Raw genomic sequence first — 19,983 nt, 5'->3', positions numbered from 1 at the left:
TAGCAATAGCAATAGCAGTTGGACTTATATACCGCTTCATAGGGCTTTCAGCCCTCTCTAAGCGGTTTACAGAGTCAGCATATTGCCCCCAACAATCCGGGTCCTCATATTACCCACCTCGGAAGGATGGAAGGCTGAGTCAACCCTGAGCCGGTGAGATTTGAACTGCCGAACTGCAGAACTGCAGTCAGCTGAAGTAGCCTGCAGTGCTGCATTTAACCACTGTGCCACCTCGGCTCTGTGCCTAAACAGTGCCTAAATGAAAAGCTGTAAGTTGAGGACTACCTGTATACTAAGTTGATGTTGCTATTATGCTGCTATATCCTCTAAAAAGGAACTATTGTTATGTAATGGGCTAAGTTGTCAGTTGTGAATACATTGAGAGCAAAAAAAGGGGTCTGCTACTGAAGAAAAGAGCAGAATTCAAGAAGCTTTTGAATTAATATTGTGATTTCACTTTTGGGCACTTTTGAATGGAATTGAATTGTATACTATGTGATTTACAAAGGTCTTCTATTAAATCTGCCCACAAATAGCCTTTTATAAGTTGTTTTGCACTAGATAATCATTAAGAAGCCAAACCACAGAATTGGCAATGCATGACTCTATTGTTAATCGTGTAATTTCAGTACATTACACAATCCAGCTCTCCTCTTAGCACAATCTTTACTGGCTTTGGTGAGTCAAAGAAGATTCAAGCATCTAAAATTCTGGCATGAATTAATTCCTTATATTTGTTTTCCCAGCATTGTTTCTGATTAATATGTCATCACTTGTTTCAGTTACAACACAAGAGAAGATAATGTTTACTGGTTTGCTACTAGGGCTGTGCAAATACCTTGGGCCTGCTTCAGAACTCAGAACCAGAAAAAAACTGACTCCTAGTTCAGACCTGGAATGAACAACTCACCACCTCCAACTCCCCATGGCCAACTTGCTGCAGTCAACTCGCCACAGGACAACTCGCCATGGGACAAGAGTTCCACTAATATCGAAAAAATAGTGCAATAGAATCATTGCATTAGGAGAGTGCCAAAGGAGAGACAAAATGAAATGTGAATGATAAAAATTAAAATATTTTGAAAATGTATTAAATAATTAAATCAAATTGTTGAATTGTCCCGCAGCAAGTTGTCCTGTGATGAGTTGACCATGGCAAGTTGGCTGCAGTGAGCTGGCTGTGGTGAGTTGTCCCATTCCACCCTAAAACAATGACCCCCAAACTCTCTTACCTGGTTCCAAAGTATGATTCTAACTTAGTGTTTCTCAACCTTGGCTACTTGAAGATGTCTGGACTTCAACTCCCAGAATTCCCCAGCCAGCGAATGCTGGCTGGGGAATTCTGGGAGTTGAAGTCCAGACATCTTCAAGTTGCCAAGGTTGAGAAACACTGCACTTATTCAAATCATGAGATGTCTGATCTTTGCGAACTTAGAAAAATATCTGTTTAACGAACATTAGACAAGCAGTTATTGCTTTTCTCAGTTGGAAGAGAATGATGAAAATCAGTAAAAGGCATAATTGCATTGCCTCTTTCTTTAAAGGTCTCAAAATTAATCTTTGCTGGCTTTTTACAAAGGGAAATTAGGACAGAAAATGGGTGTTTTATATGTGAATAAGTGGCCTTTCCAAATGTGATTAAATTTTGGATGTGTGGTGATGACAATGCATTTTTATTAAACTAGATAACTCACAATCTGCTAAAGTGTTTCAGAGATAATTCTTTACTAGATTCTGCAGTGCTTTTAACAATGGCAGAACTTCTAAAGTACTGTAAAAGGTCTTTAAAATTCAGGGAGATATTAAGAGATGCACCTGCCATGAAAGTCGCCCAACCTGAACTGTATAGCCCAGTTCAAACAGATTCAGATTCAGATTCAGATTTAGTTTATTTGTATGCTGCCCTTCTCCGGGAGGGACTCAGGGCGGCGAACAACTCAAAAGGGGGAAAGGGGACATAAAACACAATACACGTAATTAAAATACACAAGAATCATACAGCCATAAAAGTCGAGAGGGGAGGGGAACTCATCAACCCCAGGCCTGCCGGCACAGCCAGGTTTTGAAGGCTTTCCGGAAGGCCTGGAGGGAGGTGAGGGTCCACATCTCCGCGGGGAGTTCATTCCAAAGGGCTGGAGCTGCTACAGAGAAGGCCCTCCCCCGGGTGGTAGCCAGGTGGCATTGGCTGGTGGATGGAACCCGGAGGAGGCCGACCCTGTGTGATCTAACGGGTCATTGGGAGGTAATTGGCAGCAGGCGGTCTCTCAAGTACCCAGGTCCAATACCATGAAGGGCTTTATAAGTTGTGACTAGCACTTTGAAGCGTATCCGGAGACCGATCGGTAGCCAGTGCAGCTCGCGGAGGATAGGTGTAACGTGGGTGTACCGAGGTGCACCCACAATCGCTCACGTGGCTGCATTCGGGACGAGTTGAAGTCTCCGAATACTCTTCAAAGGCTGCCCCATGTAGAGCGGTCAACCACAGGAAAGGTTTTATGAAATCACATCATAAAACACTCAATGCTAATTTTTATGTCATAAAACGTTTTATAAAATTTGCCAAATTTCAATTCCATGGGAATTCATGGGTCCCAGGTTTTGGATGCATTCTGTAAGTTAGCCCACTTAAGTTCCCTTTGCTGAAAAAATTCTGCCCTATGAGGCATCACTTCTGCCAGTTAAAGGTTATAGATGCAAGAGTTTGAGTAGTAGATATACTTCAGCATCAGAATGGTAGTAAGACTGTAACCCTTTCCATGCCCATGTAATGCAGCCCCATCACACAGCTATAAGCCTCAATCTCATCAGGCTGGAATCCAATTAGAACTGTAGAGTTAGAAAAGGCCTTTGTACTATTGAGTTTTTCAGTGCAGGGATCCAAATCAAAGTATCCCGGATTGCTAGCTGCCCAAATTCTGCTTGTAAAAAGAAAATAACAATTTCTCAGTTTCTGAAAACATCTACTTGTTTACAGTAGGGTTCTTCCTACCATGTTTCTCCCCCGCCCCGACTCTCTTTGGTTATTTTCTTGTAGCTTAAAGAAGACTTCTACATAATTTCATTGAATATTTTCTACTGATATTTGATTTCTTTTAAAAATGCAGCCTCCACTGTGGTCCTCGGGTCTGCTAAAGTGATGTCACAGGCTCGCTGACATCATCATATGTTTGACTCATGGATTTAAGTCACAGCATTTGTGTAATGATGTCATGCCTTTCCTTTATCCCCTTCATCCCCTTAGAGGTGCCTCTCTGCTATTTAAACAATGTCTATAATCTCTTCACTTTAGTTATCTTTCTGAAACTTCTTTGCAGTTCTCCAAGTCTGAATTTCAACCTCAAAATGTCATGGTGCTTGGGTACTACAGAGAGATTAGCCTGGTTGTTAGGTACAACCTTATAATTTGTTCCATCCCCAACTGTGCAGAAAGAAGTAATAATTCTTGTGACAGTCTGTCTCTCTAGCTTTCAAATTACAAGTTCTGGATAAAAGCAGAAGCACATTCTGTGTTTTAAAGGAAAACAATTCTCTGCTCTGGTGCTCTTTTTTGATTGACTTCAACAAAATCAGAGGATTCAGGACCTCAAAACATAAACATAACTGTATAACTTTTCTTCTCTGCATATTTGATCCTGAACTGCAGTTATTCGTTGTTGAGTTTTTCAAGTGTCTTCAGGGCTTATGGTACAGAGATGTAATGGAGTAATTTTCCCTCAGGACATCATCTTGTCTGAAGCCAGTGTTTCCCTTAAAATTATGATTTCCTATTTTGGATCCAAGGACCACTGGATCAGTACTCTGGCGGTCCCTATTTACAATGTCAAAATAAAAATAAGTATCAAAAATTATCAATATCCTGGGAGTTTTCTTATTCAAAAGTTTGAGGGATTTTAGGTCAAGCCACCAATATGTCATGAAGTTTAGCAACTTGCCATTGTTTCTGCTATTTTTTTAAAAAAATATTTTACTGCTTAACTGGGGACAATGCAGATGCTACTGGGGATATTGGCGGTAACATAAGTGTTATCTGCAATTTTAATTCTTAAGGTATATTTGTTATTTACTGTGTATCAAATGCATATGATAGGCCTTAAACCTTACAGTGAGGGAGATAGCGGCTCAGCAGTTAAAAATGCTGAGCTGACAGCCGGGGTTCAAGACCCTAGTGCTATCTGACAGGATGAGCCCTGGTACTTGCATCAGCTCCTGCCCACCCAGCAATTCGAAATCATGCAAATTGCAAGTAGATAAATAGGTACCACTTTGGTGGGAAGGTAATATGTTCTGTGTGCCTTGGCATGTAGTCATGTTGGCCACATGACCACAATAATGTGTTTGGACAACGCTGGCTCCCTCAGCTAAGAAACGGAGATGAATACTGCCCCAAAATTACTGGAGAGGGGAAACCTTTACCTCTATCTTTATAAACCTTCCAGTGAAGAGACCGTGATATGTGCAAAATCAAAGCTGGGGATCAGTGTCTTATGAATTCAATTCTAGATCTATAACCAAGCAGACATGCTGATACTAAAATGATATTAGCACATACGAGATGGCTTTGTCTGTGGTTTTCAATGCTCGGTAAGATCATTACCCATAGGAACCTGGAGCTAAAAATAAATATAATATTCCCAGAACACTGAGAGGATACTTCACAACTACATTATCTTATCACAACAAGACATGGATTAATCAATCCTGTTCACCAAACCTATCATTTTGTAATATCAGGAAAGCAAACCCAGTTCACTCAACTGAAAACCACCCTTGCTCAATATATATCATACATTATAAATATCATCTGTCTTTGAATTTTTTTATCAGGCTGATACCCACTCTGATGTCTCCGTATGAAGGGATGTCACTTCATTTACACTGAAACCTTGGGATATAAAAATTATTAATTATTAATCCTGACCCAGACACGTTCTTCTTCTTTTGGCCATATGTTCTATCTTAGCTTGTTTTTTAACATTAAATCTGTGTTTATCAAATTGATATCTGTCAAAGAACTGTGATCTTTTTGACCCAAGAGTCAGATTTAGCATTTGAATGCCAAGTGGCAGGACAGCATTTGTTTCTATGTAAGAAAGAGAGAGAAAGACTTAAACAGATTAATTTGAAAGTTGCAATGCAATTAAGTTGAATGAATACAGGTAGTCCTTAAATTATGACCACAATGAAGCTCAAAATTTCCATTGATAAGCAAGGCAGATGTTAAGTGAGTTTCACCTCATTGCCACAGTTGTTAAGTGAATCACTGCAATTGTTAAGCAAATCATGTTAAGTTAATCAATTAGGCAAATAGGACTCTCTATATAACAAGGGTGTATATTGACATGATGGCTCAGTGGCTAAGATGCTGTCGATCAGAAGGTTGGCAGTTCAGCAGTTCGAATCCCTAGCCCTGCATAACAGAGTGAGCTCCCGTTACTTGTCCCAGCTTCTGCCAACCTAGCAGTTCGAAAGCAAGTAAAAAATGCAAGTAGAAAACTAGGGACCATTTTTGTGGGTAGGTAACAGCACTCCATGCACCTTTGGCATTCAGTCATGCTGGCCACATGACCATGAAGACATCTTCAGACAGCACTGGCTCTTCGGCTTTGAAATGGAGATGAGCCCTGTCCCCTAGAGATAGAAACGAGTAGTATGCATGTGCGGGGGAACCTTTACCTTTACCTCATATTGAGTGAACCTGGCTTCCCCTGCTAACATTGCTTGTTGGAAGTCAGTTGGAAAGGTTACAAATGATGATCCCATGACAGTGCAATGAGTGGAAATACATGTCAATTGACAAGTATCCGAATTTTATGTGATAATGGAGATTCTGCAATGGTCATAAGTGTGAAAATGGTCATAAGACAATTTTTTCAGTGCTATTGTAACTTTGAACAGTCACCAAATGAATGGTTGTAAGTCGAGAATACCATCTGTATTCTTCCCATATGTTTCATATTTTCCCCCTCCTGTCCTGTTTTAATTCATTCATTCTTTTACTGGGACCACAATGCTATTACAATCCAATAGGATTCTGTTAAAAAGTACAAAGTGGTAGTAACTACCAGAGGGTGCTGGGAGCTGCACCTAAGAAACTATCATCAGTTCTGGGGTTTCCTTGATGGCAGCTAAAATTCAAAACCAGTAAATTTTAATTTAAAAGAGTGGTACTGCAGGCTACTTCAGCTGACTGCTAACTGCAGTTCAGCAGTTCAAATCTCACCAGCTCAAGGTTGACTCAGCCTTCCATCCTTCCCAGATGGGTAAAATAAAGACACAGATTGTTGGGAGCAATAGGCTCACTCTGTAAACCGCTTAGGTTAGGTTAGGTTAGGTTAAGTTTACTTATAGGCCGCCCTTTTCCCTGAGGGGACTCAGGGCGGCTTACAACTTATATAGGAAGGGGAAACATACAAAGACATATAGGACAATACATAATTAAAAGAGTAAAGCAACATTCATTCAACATTCGGGCGGGGATGGAATATAATCTTTAACCCCAGACCTGACGGGATAGCCAGGTCTTGAGGGCTGTGCGGAAGGTCTGGAGGGTGGTGAGGGTATGAATCTCCACGGGGAGATCGTTCCAAAGGGTCGGAGCTGCTACTGAAAAGGCTCTCCTCCGCGTAGTTGCCAGTCGACACTGACTGGCAGATGGAACTCGGAGGAGGCCCAATCTATGCGATCTAATGGGTCGTGAGGAGGTAATTGGCAGGAGGCGGTCTCTCAAGTACCTAGATCCACTACCATGAAGGGCTTTGTAGGTGGTAAGTAGCACCTTGAAGTGCACCCGGAGATCAACAGGTAGCCAGCGCAGCTCACAGAGGATAGGTGTTATGTGGGCGAACCGAGGTGCACCCACAATCACTCGCGCGGCTGCATTCTGGACTAGCTGAAGTCGCCGGATGCTCTTCAAGGGCAGCCCCATGTAGAGCACATTGCAGTATTCCAGCCTAGAGGTCACAAGGGCCCGAGTGACTGTTGTGAGAGCCTCCCGGTTCAGGTAGGGTCGCAACTGGCGCACCAGGCGAACCTGGGCAAATGCCCCCCTGGTCACAGCCGACAGGTGGTAATCAAAAGTCAGCTGTGGATCCAGAAGGACTCCCAAGTTGCGAACCCTGTCTGAGGGGTGTAATATTTGACCCCCCAGCCTGAGTGATGGAACACTGGCCAAATTATTGGGAGGAAAACACAACAGCCACTCGGTCTTTTCCGGGTTGAGTACAAGCTTGTTAGCCCTCATCCAGTCTCTAACGGCTTCCAGACCCCGGTTCATCACGTCCACCGCTTCATTGAGTTGGCATGTGGCAGACAGATACAACTGCGTATCGTCCGCGTATTGGTGATATCTTATCCCATGCCTCCGAATGATCTCGCCCAGCGGTTTCATGTAGATGTTAAATAGTAGGGGGGACAGGACCAACCCCTGCGGCACCCCATATGTTAGGGGCCTAGGGGTCGATCTCTGCCCCCCGACCAACACCGACTGCGACCTGTCCGAGAGGTAGGAGGAGAACCACTGCAAAACAGTGCCACCCACTCCAACCTCCCGCAGTCGTCGCAGAAGGATACCATGGTCGATGGTATCGAAAGCCGCCGAGAGGTCAAGGAGAACCAAGATGGAGGCGTGGCCTCCATCCCTGGCTCTCCAGAGATCATCGGTCAATGCGACCAAAGCGGTTTCTGTGCTGTAACCAGGTCTGAAGCCAGACTGGAATGGATCTAGGTAGCTGAAAGGGCTGTAAAAGCACTATGATATGGTATATTAATTTAAGTGCTATTGCTATTGCTAAAAATTAACTCTTTTGAGTTGTAACCTAAAAGTGAAGTGTACTACCATTTTTTTTAAAAAAATGCGCCTTTAGTCAGCAGAAGTTGGTTAACTTCATATCACTCAGAAAACTGCTCCCTGTATGCCTACTGTGAGTGATGCATTGTGGTCAGGGCTGTTTCTTAAAAGATTAAGCAGGGAAAGAATAAAAAAGAAAAATCTGTAGCTTAGAGACCAGATACAAATTGTGAGATAGCAATAGCAATAGCAGTTACACTTATATACCGCTTCATAGGGCTTTCAGCCCTCTCTAAGCGGTTTACAGAGTCAGCATATTGCCCCCAACAATCCGGGTCCTCATTTTACCCACCTCGGAAGGATGCAAGGCTGAGTCAACCCTGAGCCGGTGAGATTTGAACTGCTGAACTGCAGATAACAGTCAGCTGAAGTGGCCTGCAGTGCTGCACCTTAACCACTGCGCCACCTTGGCGCAGTGGCTAGGGTGCCTTGAGATCGGGACTTTACTGTACTTGCTGTGGACATTCTGCCCCCAAAACCACAATGGCTAAAGTTATGTGATATTTTATTGGAAGGAGCGAATCTGAAGCCTCATAGGCTGGCAGCCTCCAAAATCTATTACACAAAATGGAAGTTACAATCCAAAACAGAGTTAAGCTTAAGATGCTGGATTTAATGGGTTTATACACACCTAATGTGATATTGGATTTTAGCTTTATTATATCCAATATGTGCATTAGCTTTGGCAGAGCCACAGTGGAGAGAGAGGGCAACCAAAAGAATTGGTTTCAAATTCCTTGAGATCATTGGTGGACACAGAAAGCTCTTAGCTAGAAGGGAGGAGGGCCTATCAATGAGAAGAAAATATTATGTGGGGGAAAATCAATTAATAAAATAAATGAATTGCCTTTCAGTGGATAAAATCAGCATGGAAACTTAACAAAGGCAGAAGATACATACTGTATGGGCGAGGATTAAATGCAGGAGAGCAGCTGATGGTTTTATAATAGATTCTGGAAACAGAATACTGCAGCTTTACTTTCGCTACAAAGGTAGGAACAGGAGAATCTTGACATTATTTAGCGCCACAGGGCTTAACAAAGGCAGTGTTTGACAAATCCCTTTCCCAAAGCACAAACAATCAAAAAAACAAGCAGACAGGAATAGGAAAGGGAAAATGGAGGCAGGAATAACTTGTGGCATGCAGCATATTCTGTCAAATACTGACGTCTTGTATTTGTTTCCAGACGGAAAGATCTAAAGGGATAAATTTAGAGAAGGGATTCTAGAGATGCATTTGGGGTGGGTGTGTGGGTGTGCCAATTCCAAATTTAAGGGAAAGCAAAGGAGAGGCTATTCATTCTAGTCCCACCTTAGGTCCAAAGCCAGCTGGTTGACCCCGGACCAGCCTCCTTCTCCCAACCCTAGGAAGAATGAAGCAAGGTCAAACAATTTCAGAAATTGTACAAAAAAATCTGCAAGGATTTTTCCAGGCAGGTGCCAGGAGTAAAAAAAATGGACCTGAAGGCAAATACATCACAAAAGGAGAATAATATATGGCAAATATAATTGATGTTTACTGGAACTGGAATTCTTTTGACAATCATCTATGCTGGCACAATGGTTAGAATGCAGTATTGCAGGCTAATTCAGCTCAATGATCTTGACTGACTCTAGGTTGACTCAGCCTTCCATCCTTCCGAGGTCGGTAAAATGAGGACCCAGATTATAGGGGGCAATATGCTGATTCTGTAAACTGCTTAGAGAGGGCTGTAAAGAACTGTGAAGCGGTATATAAGTCTAAGTGCTATTGCAATCTTTGGAGAAGCTTACCAAACTAGAGCCTGCAGGAGATTCTATGGTAGAACATAATCATACTTAGTGCTTTTGTTGATACCATGTTAGAAGCACTTCATCCCCCACCTACTTTAATGAAATAGGACAGTGTGTTCTACACCAATCCCAGAGAAAATGACACCCACTCTAGCATTGGTCCCAGAACACCTCAATTTTCTCTTCCACTCCAGTGGAATGGCACTAGTGGCTGCCCAACGGCATGAATTACCCCATCAGCGAAGCAGTAGGCAAGCTGAATCAGAGGACTTTTCAAGTAGTTTCAACCAGCAATACTTTTGCACTCTGATCTGTCGTGAATTATTCCCAAGGCACCTCATGCAGTTTTCTTCCATTTTTCTTTAGATTTAATATGTGCCACGTAGTTTATTGTTCAAGAGTGATTTTTATGGGTAAAAAAGTTCTGGAAGTGGATGAAAAAGGCTAAAGAAAATGTTGCCATCAGAATGAATGATAAGAAAACTCACATGGAATGCAGCTAAAGGGAAGAGACACGGGATGAAGTATTTTAGAGATTTGAATGGGAATTCTAAACAATTGAAATAAATATTATCAATGTTAGTATACAAGAAAAAAAATGAGTAAAGCAAAGTCCTAAATGCTGGCAGAATGTTGAAAAATGGTAAAGCTGTATGAGCAGAAGGTATAACAGGAGAACTGTTCAAATGCAGAAGTAAAAGAATAACAAAATAAAGTTGGAAGGGACCTTGGAGGTCCTCTTGTCAAACCCCCTGTTCAAGCATGAAATCCTACACCATTTCAGACAAATGGTTGTCCAATCTCTTCTTAAAAACCTCCAGTGTTGGAGCACTCACAACTTCTGGAAGTTAGTCATTCTACTGATTAATTGTTCTAACTGTCAGGAAATTCTCCTTAGATTGAGGTTGCTTCTCTCCTTGATTAGTTTCCACCCAATGCTTCTTGTCCTTCCTTCAGGTGCTTTGGAGAATAGGTTGACCCCTCCCCCCTTCTTCTATTTGGCAGCCACTTACATATTGGAACCCTTCATGTTACCCCTTGTTCTTCTTTTCCCTGGACTAGACATACCCAATTCCTGCAACCATGGTATGGTATGCTTATGGAATTTAATTTCTTTAATGTCTGTGCATGAAGACTTCATGGTGCCTGACAATGCAGCTGTTGAGCCACAAAATAGCAAAGTGAAAAGTACACTTTTGAATCCATTTGTTAAATGTGCCTTGGAAAGTTTTTGGTAGAATTCTAATCAATCGATTATGAAATGTAATAACAAGGAAAATTTGGGAAATGCGATATGGCTTTATACAAGACTTAATAGCTTTAGGCAGATCCATGTTTTGCTCTTCACAAGCTCATTAAGTACAGTAATATAATAACTATTGGTTTAGGGAAAAGATATTTTTCATTGGTCTGGAATAGAAGGATAGTTTCTGAACATGAGAAGAATTGTACAATCCTACATGGAGTAAAGGGGAATAAATGGAACGCTTAGCAGATGACTGAAGTAATTGTGCGTCACAGAAAAAAATGGAGAGAACAATTGTGATTTATGCACAAGTGGATTAAAAATAAGAGCAAGCTGATGAAAGTGCATTTTTGTACAAAGTTGAAAGGAGAAGATTTCAAAAATTGTGGTTGAATAGAATCCATTGGATCTTAAAAGAAAAAAGAAACAAGAGGTATAAAGAACAAAAGGCCAGTTAATCCTCGACTTACAACCCCAACTCAGCCCAACATTTTCATTGCTAAGCAAAATCGTTGCTAGGTGAATTTTACCCCATTTTAGGACATTTCTTGCCACAGTTGTAAAGTGAATCATGGCAGTTGTTAAGTTGGTAACATGTTAGTAAATTAATCTGGCTTCTCCATTGACTTTGCTTGTCATAAGGTTGCAAACATTTATCACATAACCCCAGGATACGGCAAACCATCATCAATGCATGCTGGTTGCCAAGTTCCAAATTTTTTATCCCAAGACCAAGGGAATGCTGTAACAGTCAGAAGCATAAAGAAGGAAGTCACTTTTTCTTCAGTACCATTGAAACTTCAGATGGTCACCAAAGAAATGGTTGAAACCAATGTGCAGCCATGCAAGTTCTCTGTCTATAATTGTTGTCTCAATTATTTATTTTTGTAATTATTATTTCAAATTTGTTTTTAGCTATTGTACATGCAGGTAGGTCTCTACTTAGTGCCATTCCTTTAACAACTGTTTGAGGTTATGACAAGACGTTAATATGACTCACAACTGTTCTGAGCTTATAATCATTGCAGCTTCCCTGTGATCAAAATCTGGGCACATGGCAACTGGCCTCCATTTACAATAGTTGCAGCATAACAGGGTCTTGTGATCAACACTGGTGATATTCCCAAGGGGTCTATGACAATTTGCCATGGCCAACTCACTATGGCTAACTCGCCACAGCCAACTTGCCATGGCCAACTCGCTGCAGGACAACTTGCCATGGCCATCTTGGGACAAGACAACTCACTCACTGCAGGACAAGAGTTACACTAGTATCAAAGAAATAGTGGAAAAGAATCATTAAAGAAAGCAAAGTCAATGGAGGAGGCCAAATTTGCTTAATGACTGTAGCAAAAAGTATAGTAAAATCAAATGTGACTCTCTTCTCAACTGCATCACTTAGCGATGGAAGTTATAGTCCCAACAGGGGTCATAAGTCAAGAACTACCTGTAGTAATGCTAAAGAGCAGGATATGTTTTTAGGAAGCAGAAGAATTATTCATTCTCCTTATCTGTAAGCTGCAGCACTTTTCAGAAATGTAAGGCGATCAAGTAAAATTTCTGATATTGTTTATATCAGAATAACATATTGTTATATTTATCATAACCAATCCATTATTTTTGCAATTTCCACAACTGTTTTATCTGAAGAATATCCTTTGGAAAAACTGTTTGATTTAGTGATTATCATAAGAAGCACAACAGTCTCAGCCTTTGGCTCCTGAGTCAGTGATGTAGAAAAATGAAGATAACCGTTGTCTCCTTTGAGTAGCACAAGGCAATAGCTGTGCTTCATAAAAAGCTGTTGGGGGCATGTCAAACATATCAGGACGGAGGAAAAAATGTTCTTTTTTTAGTAAGATTGAATAGCAAAAACATTAAAGTTCCAAAATTAAAAGAAGAAATTAGACCGGTAGACACATCCATTACTATTTAACAGTCAGAACCGAATCACTTAGTAACAAATGCCAGATGATACATCAAAAATGTTTTTTTTAAAGTCTCTACTACTTAGTCCTCTGGAAAAGGCCTACAGCTACATCTGGATTTAAAAATCAATAATGGCATCCACTATCATAATTGGGATTACTCCTTATAGCTAGACTATGCAGCTCAAGAACCCCTTCACTGGTCCCCAAGAGGGCCTGAAAGTGGGTGGGCGATTCATTTATTTAATTACCTATGTGACATATATAGCCACTCAACTTGCAATTGTGACTCGTGGCCCCAAAATCAAAGAGGAAAAAATAATCCACAATGGTAAAACAATAAAAGTCATAGCACCACAAGTAGAAACAACAAAAGCCAAACCACAAACATATTCATCATCCCAAACCATTGCAGAATGGACTCACCCAACACCCTGGCACAATGCCCAGTAGAAAAACAGATTTTCAGGGCTTTACAGAAGGCTAACCGAACATTTGAATCTTGGGGAGTGTGCTATTCCAAAGAGCAGATGCCTCACATGGCATTCCTTCATAGAAAGGACACAAACTTTGCCTACCCAAAAAGATTTTATGAGGTAAGTCATCAGAAATAAATGGTAGTCCAACCTGTGGTATGACAGATTTTATAGACAGTAACCAGTAGCTCGAATTGTATATATCACTACAGTTGACCAGATGGGTATACACACACATGACTATCTAGATAGAAGCTTCATTCTTCACCAAATGTAACTTCTAGAATCTAGATAGTATTTAAGAGCAGCATTATATACAAGTACTGCAATAGTAGAAATGAGAAGTAACCAAGGCATGAGTAAACCTAAGTAGAGTCTCCTAAACTAGAAAAGGGTAGAATTTGTACACAAGACAGATTAATGCATAGGATGGATTTGCTCTTCGAACAAGATAACAAAATCTAACAGGCTTCCCAAATTGCATACCAGCACACTGGAGGAATCTTATCCCACCAAAATTAAAGTCGTAATATTCCCAGATTTGGGGATTATTATGTGGGTTTCCCCTCTTCATCAATCCTTTGGGAATGTTTAGTTTTCCTTGGGATATTGGAAGACCAACACCAAATTCCTAGATTCCTAGAGCACTATTGAGGAATGACAAACATTAAATCCAACTGAGTAAATCCAACAGTAAGGCCCCTCATTAAAATTACATTGAATTAATAAAAGTGGAAAAGCAGTTATTTTTCCACTCTTATTGTGTCCTATGACTTCTGAGGAAATGGAGTGGCTTGAGGCTATTAATCCAGCTGTTTGTTTAATTAGATTCCCAGCCCTTGGGTTAAAGTCTCTGGAGACATGATACATGGTTGGATCTATGCAGTGTAAAATTTATATTTGAGAGAGGGAACAGTTGTGATTTCCTTGAAGGAGGTGATGATGCACACTCTCTTCAAGACATTATTGATGGATCCAATGGTTATGAATATTTCATCCAATTTCCAATCTTTTCTTTTTGGATAAGGTTGTTGAGAAGATAAGAAGTCTACAACTTCTTAGGGCTCTTGAGCAAGTCTATTATCTAGACCCATTGAGCTGAGACAAACACATAGAATAATAGCAATAGCACTTAGACTTATATACTGCTTCACAGTGTTTTTACAGCCCTCTCTAAGTGGTTTACAAAGTCAGCATATTGCCCCCAACAATCTGGATCCTCATTTTACCGAACTCGGAAGGATGGAAGGCTGTGTCAACCTTGAGCTGGTAAGATTTGAACTGCCAAACTGCAGCTAGCAGTCAGTTGAAGTAGCCTGCAGTGCTGCACTCTAACCATTGCACCACCTTGGCTCTGTGATAAAGATCACACTCGTTGATAATCTCTGGTGAACCCATCCTATCAGAGAGTTCTCTTTGACCTCTCAGTATCTTTTAGTACCATTAATCATGGCATCCTATTGAACCAGCTATGGGATTTGAAAATAGGAAGAAGTACATGTTGTAGTGCTTCTCTCCTTTCTTTGTGGCTGGTTACAGCCATGTTCATAGTTTGGGAGTGATCTAGCTCAAAAAGACCATGTTTGGAGACAGGCTTTGAGCTCCACATAGTCATTACTACTGTTTTAATATCTATATAAGACTGAGGAATAGGACAGGGTCATAGAAAGTTGAGCCCTGCCACCTCATATCCTTTCTGGTTGATTAAAGACTCCTAGGAGACAGCATGTCATTGGGTCTAGTTGGTAGTGGTCCCTCCTTGTGGGAATGAACAGTGCTGCCTGCTTTGAAGGAAGCTGCTATTTTCCCTCTCCTCAAAAGGTCATTACTGGATCTAACAATTCTGGACAAGTTTCATCCCATTTCCAACCCCCCCTTTTTCAGGAAGGTTGTTGAAAAGTTGAAAAGCTCACTATAGCAGAGGCCCTGAAGGAAATGGATTATCTGGACATCATTCAGGCCAGAGTATAGCACCAAGGTAACTTTTGGTAAGGGATTGTGTCTCTGTTCTGGCCCTTTTTAATTTATCAGTGACTTTCAATACCTTTGATCCTTGAACCAGTTCAAGGAGTTGGTAATGGGAGTCATTGTTTTTCAACAGTTCTCTTCCTTTGTTTGAGGTTGGTTTCAATCAGAATTGGTGGGTGAAGAGGTACAGTCCTAGGCCTCTGATCTGTAAGGTATCCCAACGCTCAACTCTTGTCTCCACTTCTATGTAATATCTACATGAAACTGCTGGGTTAGGTCATCAGCACATTAGGTATCAGTTCATCTCTTTCCTGGCCTGCCCAAAGGATGCTTTCTCACACTACCTGGATACTAGGAGAGCCTGGATGGGAGAAATAGGCTTCATCTTAACCTTAGGAAGATTGAATGGCTTTGGGTTTTAGGGTCTCCTAGATATAGAGAGTTTCCATAATTAAATCTGAAGAGTTCCAGTGAAGAATGTACTCCCTCTCTCTTCACTGGAACCCAATATAGGGGTCCTCCCTATGTCTTATAGTTTCTACACGATCTAGCAGGAAGGGGCATGCTCCAAGTCTTCTCTGTAGAATAATGTTCTTTTATGGGATCTAGGAAACTTGCTGTCTTGTTGCTATGTCTTCCCTATAGAACAGCTGTGCCCTGAACCTCCAGGTGCCCTGACTGTGTTGATTTTTTGGAAGGCCTAAAAATTTGGTACTGCCATCAGTCCATAAGGCAAGGATGTTAATAGAATCAAGCTGGGGGTCTTTGCTTTGGCTGATGGAATAGATATGGGAGGGGCATATAAATTTGCATAATTAACAAGCAAATATATAAAAAATAAGCCACAGTGACTTGATTTTACTATCAGACTAAGCTTAAAACCTATTCTTCCCCATCCAAACTTCCAGAACCTCCAGACATTGGATAGAGACCTTTATTGCATCCTTTGACTGGCCTAAGTAGAAATGTATCACTCATTAGCATAAAAGTTGACAATATTTAACCCCATGCTCATGGATTGTGTTACCCAATGATTTCAGGTAGATCTTAACTAAGAGCAGAGAGAGCATGGAGACCTAAGCCAAGTACAGGTCTAGGGCTAGATCTTTCCCCCATTAACACTAACTGGATCCAGCTCAGAGGAAGGAGAAGAACCACTGGAGCACAATGCCCCTAATTTCCAATTCTCAAGGTTGGTGTACAATTGATACTATTCTTTTTTTTTTCAATTTTGGAAAAATTGTATTTTCAGATGTTTTTGGAATGAAGATTTAAGGCACCCACTGTACCTCTAAAACCTCTCAAACTTTTCCTAGTTTGCATTAGTTTTCCATTCGGAGGGGGTAGGACGAAGATTACTGAGCAAAGTGGCTACCATAAGACTTTGCAAAAGGTTATGAATCATGTAGCCTCTGTCACAATATCATTAGCCATACCCCTTGGAGCCTCTCCCAGATCAAAAATGACTTTTATGTACCATAAAAGTATAATATATGCGTAGGGTTTTGATCTGTTGCTCTAATGTTCAACACCAAAAGAGCAAGAAGAATTCTTTGAATAATCTCATCGCATAAATTCTGTGTTTACTGAGCAGAAAGAATATCTCCACCCAGTCGGGCAAATTAATCTCCTAAAAATTCTCACATTCCTATATATGCATGAGTCAAGACACTATCATAGGCTAACTAACCTGTTACATACAGAACATTACAAGCACCTGTCTTAACTATATTGGACAAAGTGGCCAATGCCTGGTCAGAGGAATAAAATCTGACATCAGACATGTCACTATTTAAAAAACATGAGGGAAACCATCTGTGACTGATCTCAAAATTCTGCAGCAAAAGAATTACAATTATTTCTTTCATTATAAAAATATCTGAGCTGGAATTAATTAAAATGATTAAACAAAGAGAACTCTCTAATGCCAGGATGTCTGCATGCCACATTCAGCAATTGTTTTCTGAATGGTTCCTATCAATAAGCAATTATCATTTTCTGCAACTCCTGTATTTCATTGCTCTCTGACTCCACAATTTAGTTTCTCTCCCCCCTCCAATTCATATAGACATGGCCCAGAGTTGTATTCTAGGGATTTGATGAGATTGATTGTATTCCATAATGTGTATGCAGTATTATTTGTATTAGCTGTATATGATGATAGAAGACACTGATTTTGATGTAATGGAAGGGTAATGTTTCCAGGGATATACTGAATCAAATAAGGGCTCCCAAATCTAAGCAGATGGAAGACGTTTTGGGAAGGGATGTGTTCATATGAAAAAAAAAATCAAATATGAAAAATCAAATCAGCTTATAATCCATCCATTCAGCCCCAGCAGTGCTTCCCCAAATGCTGCAATCACCAAAAACCTTGCCAATCGTATCCACAATCAGTTGGCTCATCTGAAGTCACCAGAATTTGCACAGAGGACCACCGTAATTATTTTTTCATGTTCATAGCAACTCTATAGGTGACTAGGGGTGTGCATGCACATAGCAACCGAAAATTCTACAGAGTCTGAAACACTAGAATTCCGGAGCTAAGGAAGTAGACCCATTTTATGAATCCTATGCTTGTGAAGAGTCGGTTCTACGGGCAGCTCTTCTTGAGCTTTCTAGCTACCATGTGATGAAAAAAAAAAGGTTTCAGGACCTCAGGAACCTGATATTTCGAGGATAATCCGCGGGAGGAGGGACCAAGAGGGTACCCTCCAAATAAAGGACGGGGGGGGGGTCCTTATCACACCACAACCGAGCTCAACAGCTAAGCTGCAAAGAGCGACACTTGGAGGCATTTCCCTCAGCGGTTCAGCACCCTGGCCAGCGACACTCCCGGGGCGCCTTAAAGAGTATAAGCTGAAAGAGAAAGGCGCCCCAAAACCCCTCGCCCCGTCGCTCAGCCTGCCTAACCTGCCCACTGAACGGGGCGCGTCGCTCGCTCGTTGCCCTCCGCACCTTTCCGGATAAGCTCCTCGCTCTCGGGTTCGAAGCCTGCGCGGTGACAGCGCCTCCACAAGCCGGAGACGGTGGAGTTGAAGCGGCGGCCGCACTGCGATTCCAAGGCAGCCGCAGCAACCGGGAGCCGAGCCGATGGCGGAGTCTGGCCGGCTACCAGGGCCCGAGGCGGTCGGGCGCGGAGTGGAAGATGCGGGCTGGGCGCTGACATGGAACCCGGCGGGTCGTTGCTATTGGCGTTGCGCTTGTGGCCGAAACCCCGGCAGCGTTCCCGGTGTCGCCGTGCGTCGGTCTCATACCAGGAGTCGGTGCCGATGGCCACGGTCAGCAGGGCCAGGGCGGCGGCGGCCAGCAGCAGCCCCGAGCAGCTCAGCGCCTGAGCCGCGGCCGCCATCTTCCCCGCGCCGCCGCGGCCGCCGCCGCCGCCGAGTCGCGCCGCCCGCCACTGCTGCTCCCCCTGCAGCCCGGCCGGGGGGCCACAGCGCCAGCCAGCCAGTCAGCCACCGGACCCGTTCCACCCCACCCACCCCTGCAGGCTCTCGTGGCTTCCTTACCCTCCCGGTTTAAATTATGGGACCGGGTGGGATGGGACGGGACCAGCGCCAGGCTCCTTTTGCGCAAGACAGGGACGGGCTGGAGGAGCGAAAGAGAACCCCCCTCCCCCGCCTTCGCTCCCACCCAAAAAAGTAGATTTCGGATCCAGGCTATTTCAACCCTGGGTGCGAGTTCTTGCTTAATAAATCTCGGAGTAGCCTTTATTCTATGTTTGAAATGACAATTTACATATATGATCACTGACAAGATTCCATCCTGGGCGCATGTTGCTCAAATCGAAATGGGGTGTGTGTGTGTCTGTGTGTGTCCCAATGGTGTGTGACACACCGTCGTCAGAATTGCTACAAGCTGCTGACTTTGACCTCTGAGTATCAGGACCACAGACTTGTAGGATGTTTTGAATGGGAAAATATTCTGAAGGGGACTTAAAAAATGGCTTCTTTCTCTTTATTTCACCATGTGCAAAGAACACCAAGGCCAGCTTCATATAGCCTTGCCCTTCAGCTTTTTTGGCACCCACCTTGCTGGTGTCTCATGTGCTGGGTTCTGTCTTCCCATAGAAGCACTCCTTTCCCATGCCTAACAAAAATAATAGTCATAGCAACCCATAATAACCCACCTTTCTCCCTTTACATGTACTTTTCTTAAGGAGGGAGAATGGCCCTTTTGGAGGGAAGCAGAAAAGCTGTCCTTCAGAGCAGCTAGGGAGTTGCAAGGGGGGAGGGAGGAACAAAGCAGATGTTTTCATCAATAGGAACTGCACTCAAGCCCAGTGGAAACGGTTGAAGGGGCACAAGTCAGCCAGTTGTGCCAGTTGCATCAATCCCTGCCTGCCTTCCTCAGTTGGGTCAGTCCTTGCTGCTCCATCAACAGCTTTTCTGGCTGGGTCATTGAAGATTTTGGAGTACTGGGGATGGGGGGGGGGAGGAAGTTAGATTTCCTTCTTGAAGTCCATATCTACTAATTGCTCTTACCATTTGTTTTGCTTTAAAGACTTGAATAAGACATGGGTGGAGTATAACTCTGAAAAGCTTCCCCATTGTTCTTCTTGGATTGAGCAAACCATAGAAGCAGGAATATTGGACCACCATAAGTATGATAGGTAATAGGAAGAGGACACTGTTACAACATCACCCTGTCTGTGTAAAAGAAAATGGATAGTCTCATGGACCGAAGGCTGGAAATTGGGAATACTTAAAATTATCAATGCTTTTTAATCTGGTTAATGCAAGG

The 19,983-nt window shown here is 42.3% G+C and overlaps 1 protein-coding gene across 1 annotated transcript in view; it reads right to left on the bottom strand.

The window, feature by feature from the left end:
• The window catches only part of LOC106540122 (transmembrane protein 178B), a 28,367-nt gene extending 9,632 nt beyond the window's left edge, over window positions 1-18,735 (bottom strand). The window contains exon 1 of the mRNA XM_014055143.2: window positions 18,196-18,735. Within this exon, the coding sequence (XP_013910618.1) occupies window positions 18,196-18,589 (394 nt within the window). The 5' untranslated portion in view covers window positions 18,590-18,735. The remainder of the gene's footprint in view (window positions 1-18,195) is intronic.
• Window positions 18,736-19,983: the final 1,248 nt, after the last annotated feature.

The sequence above is a fragment of the Thamnophis sirtalis genome, unplaced genomic scaffold, assembly GCF_051295495.1.
Source record: "Thamnophis sirtalis isolate CommonGarterSnake01/CBP01778 unplaced genomic scaffold, rThaSir2_p1.2 scaffold_1, whole genome shotgun sequence".
In the NCBI taxonomy this organism is placed as follows: domain Eukaryota; kingdom Metazoa; phylum Chordata; class Lepidosauria; order Squamata; family Natricidae; genus Thamnophis; species Thamnophis sirtalis.
The sequence above is the reverse complement of the archived record's forward strand: the minus strand, read 5'-3'. Positions and strand labels throughout refer to the sequence as shown.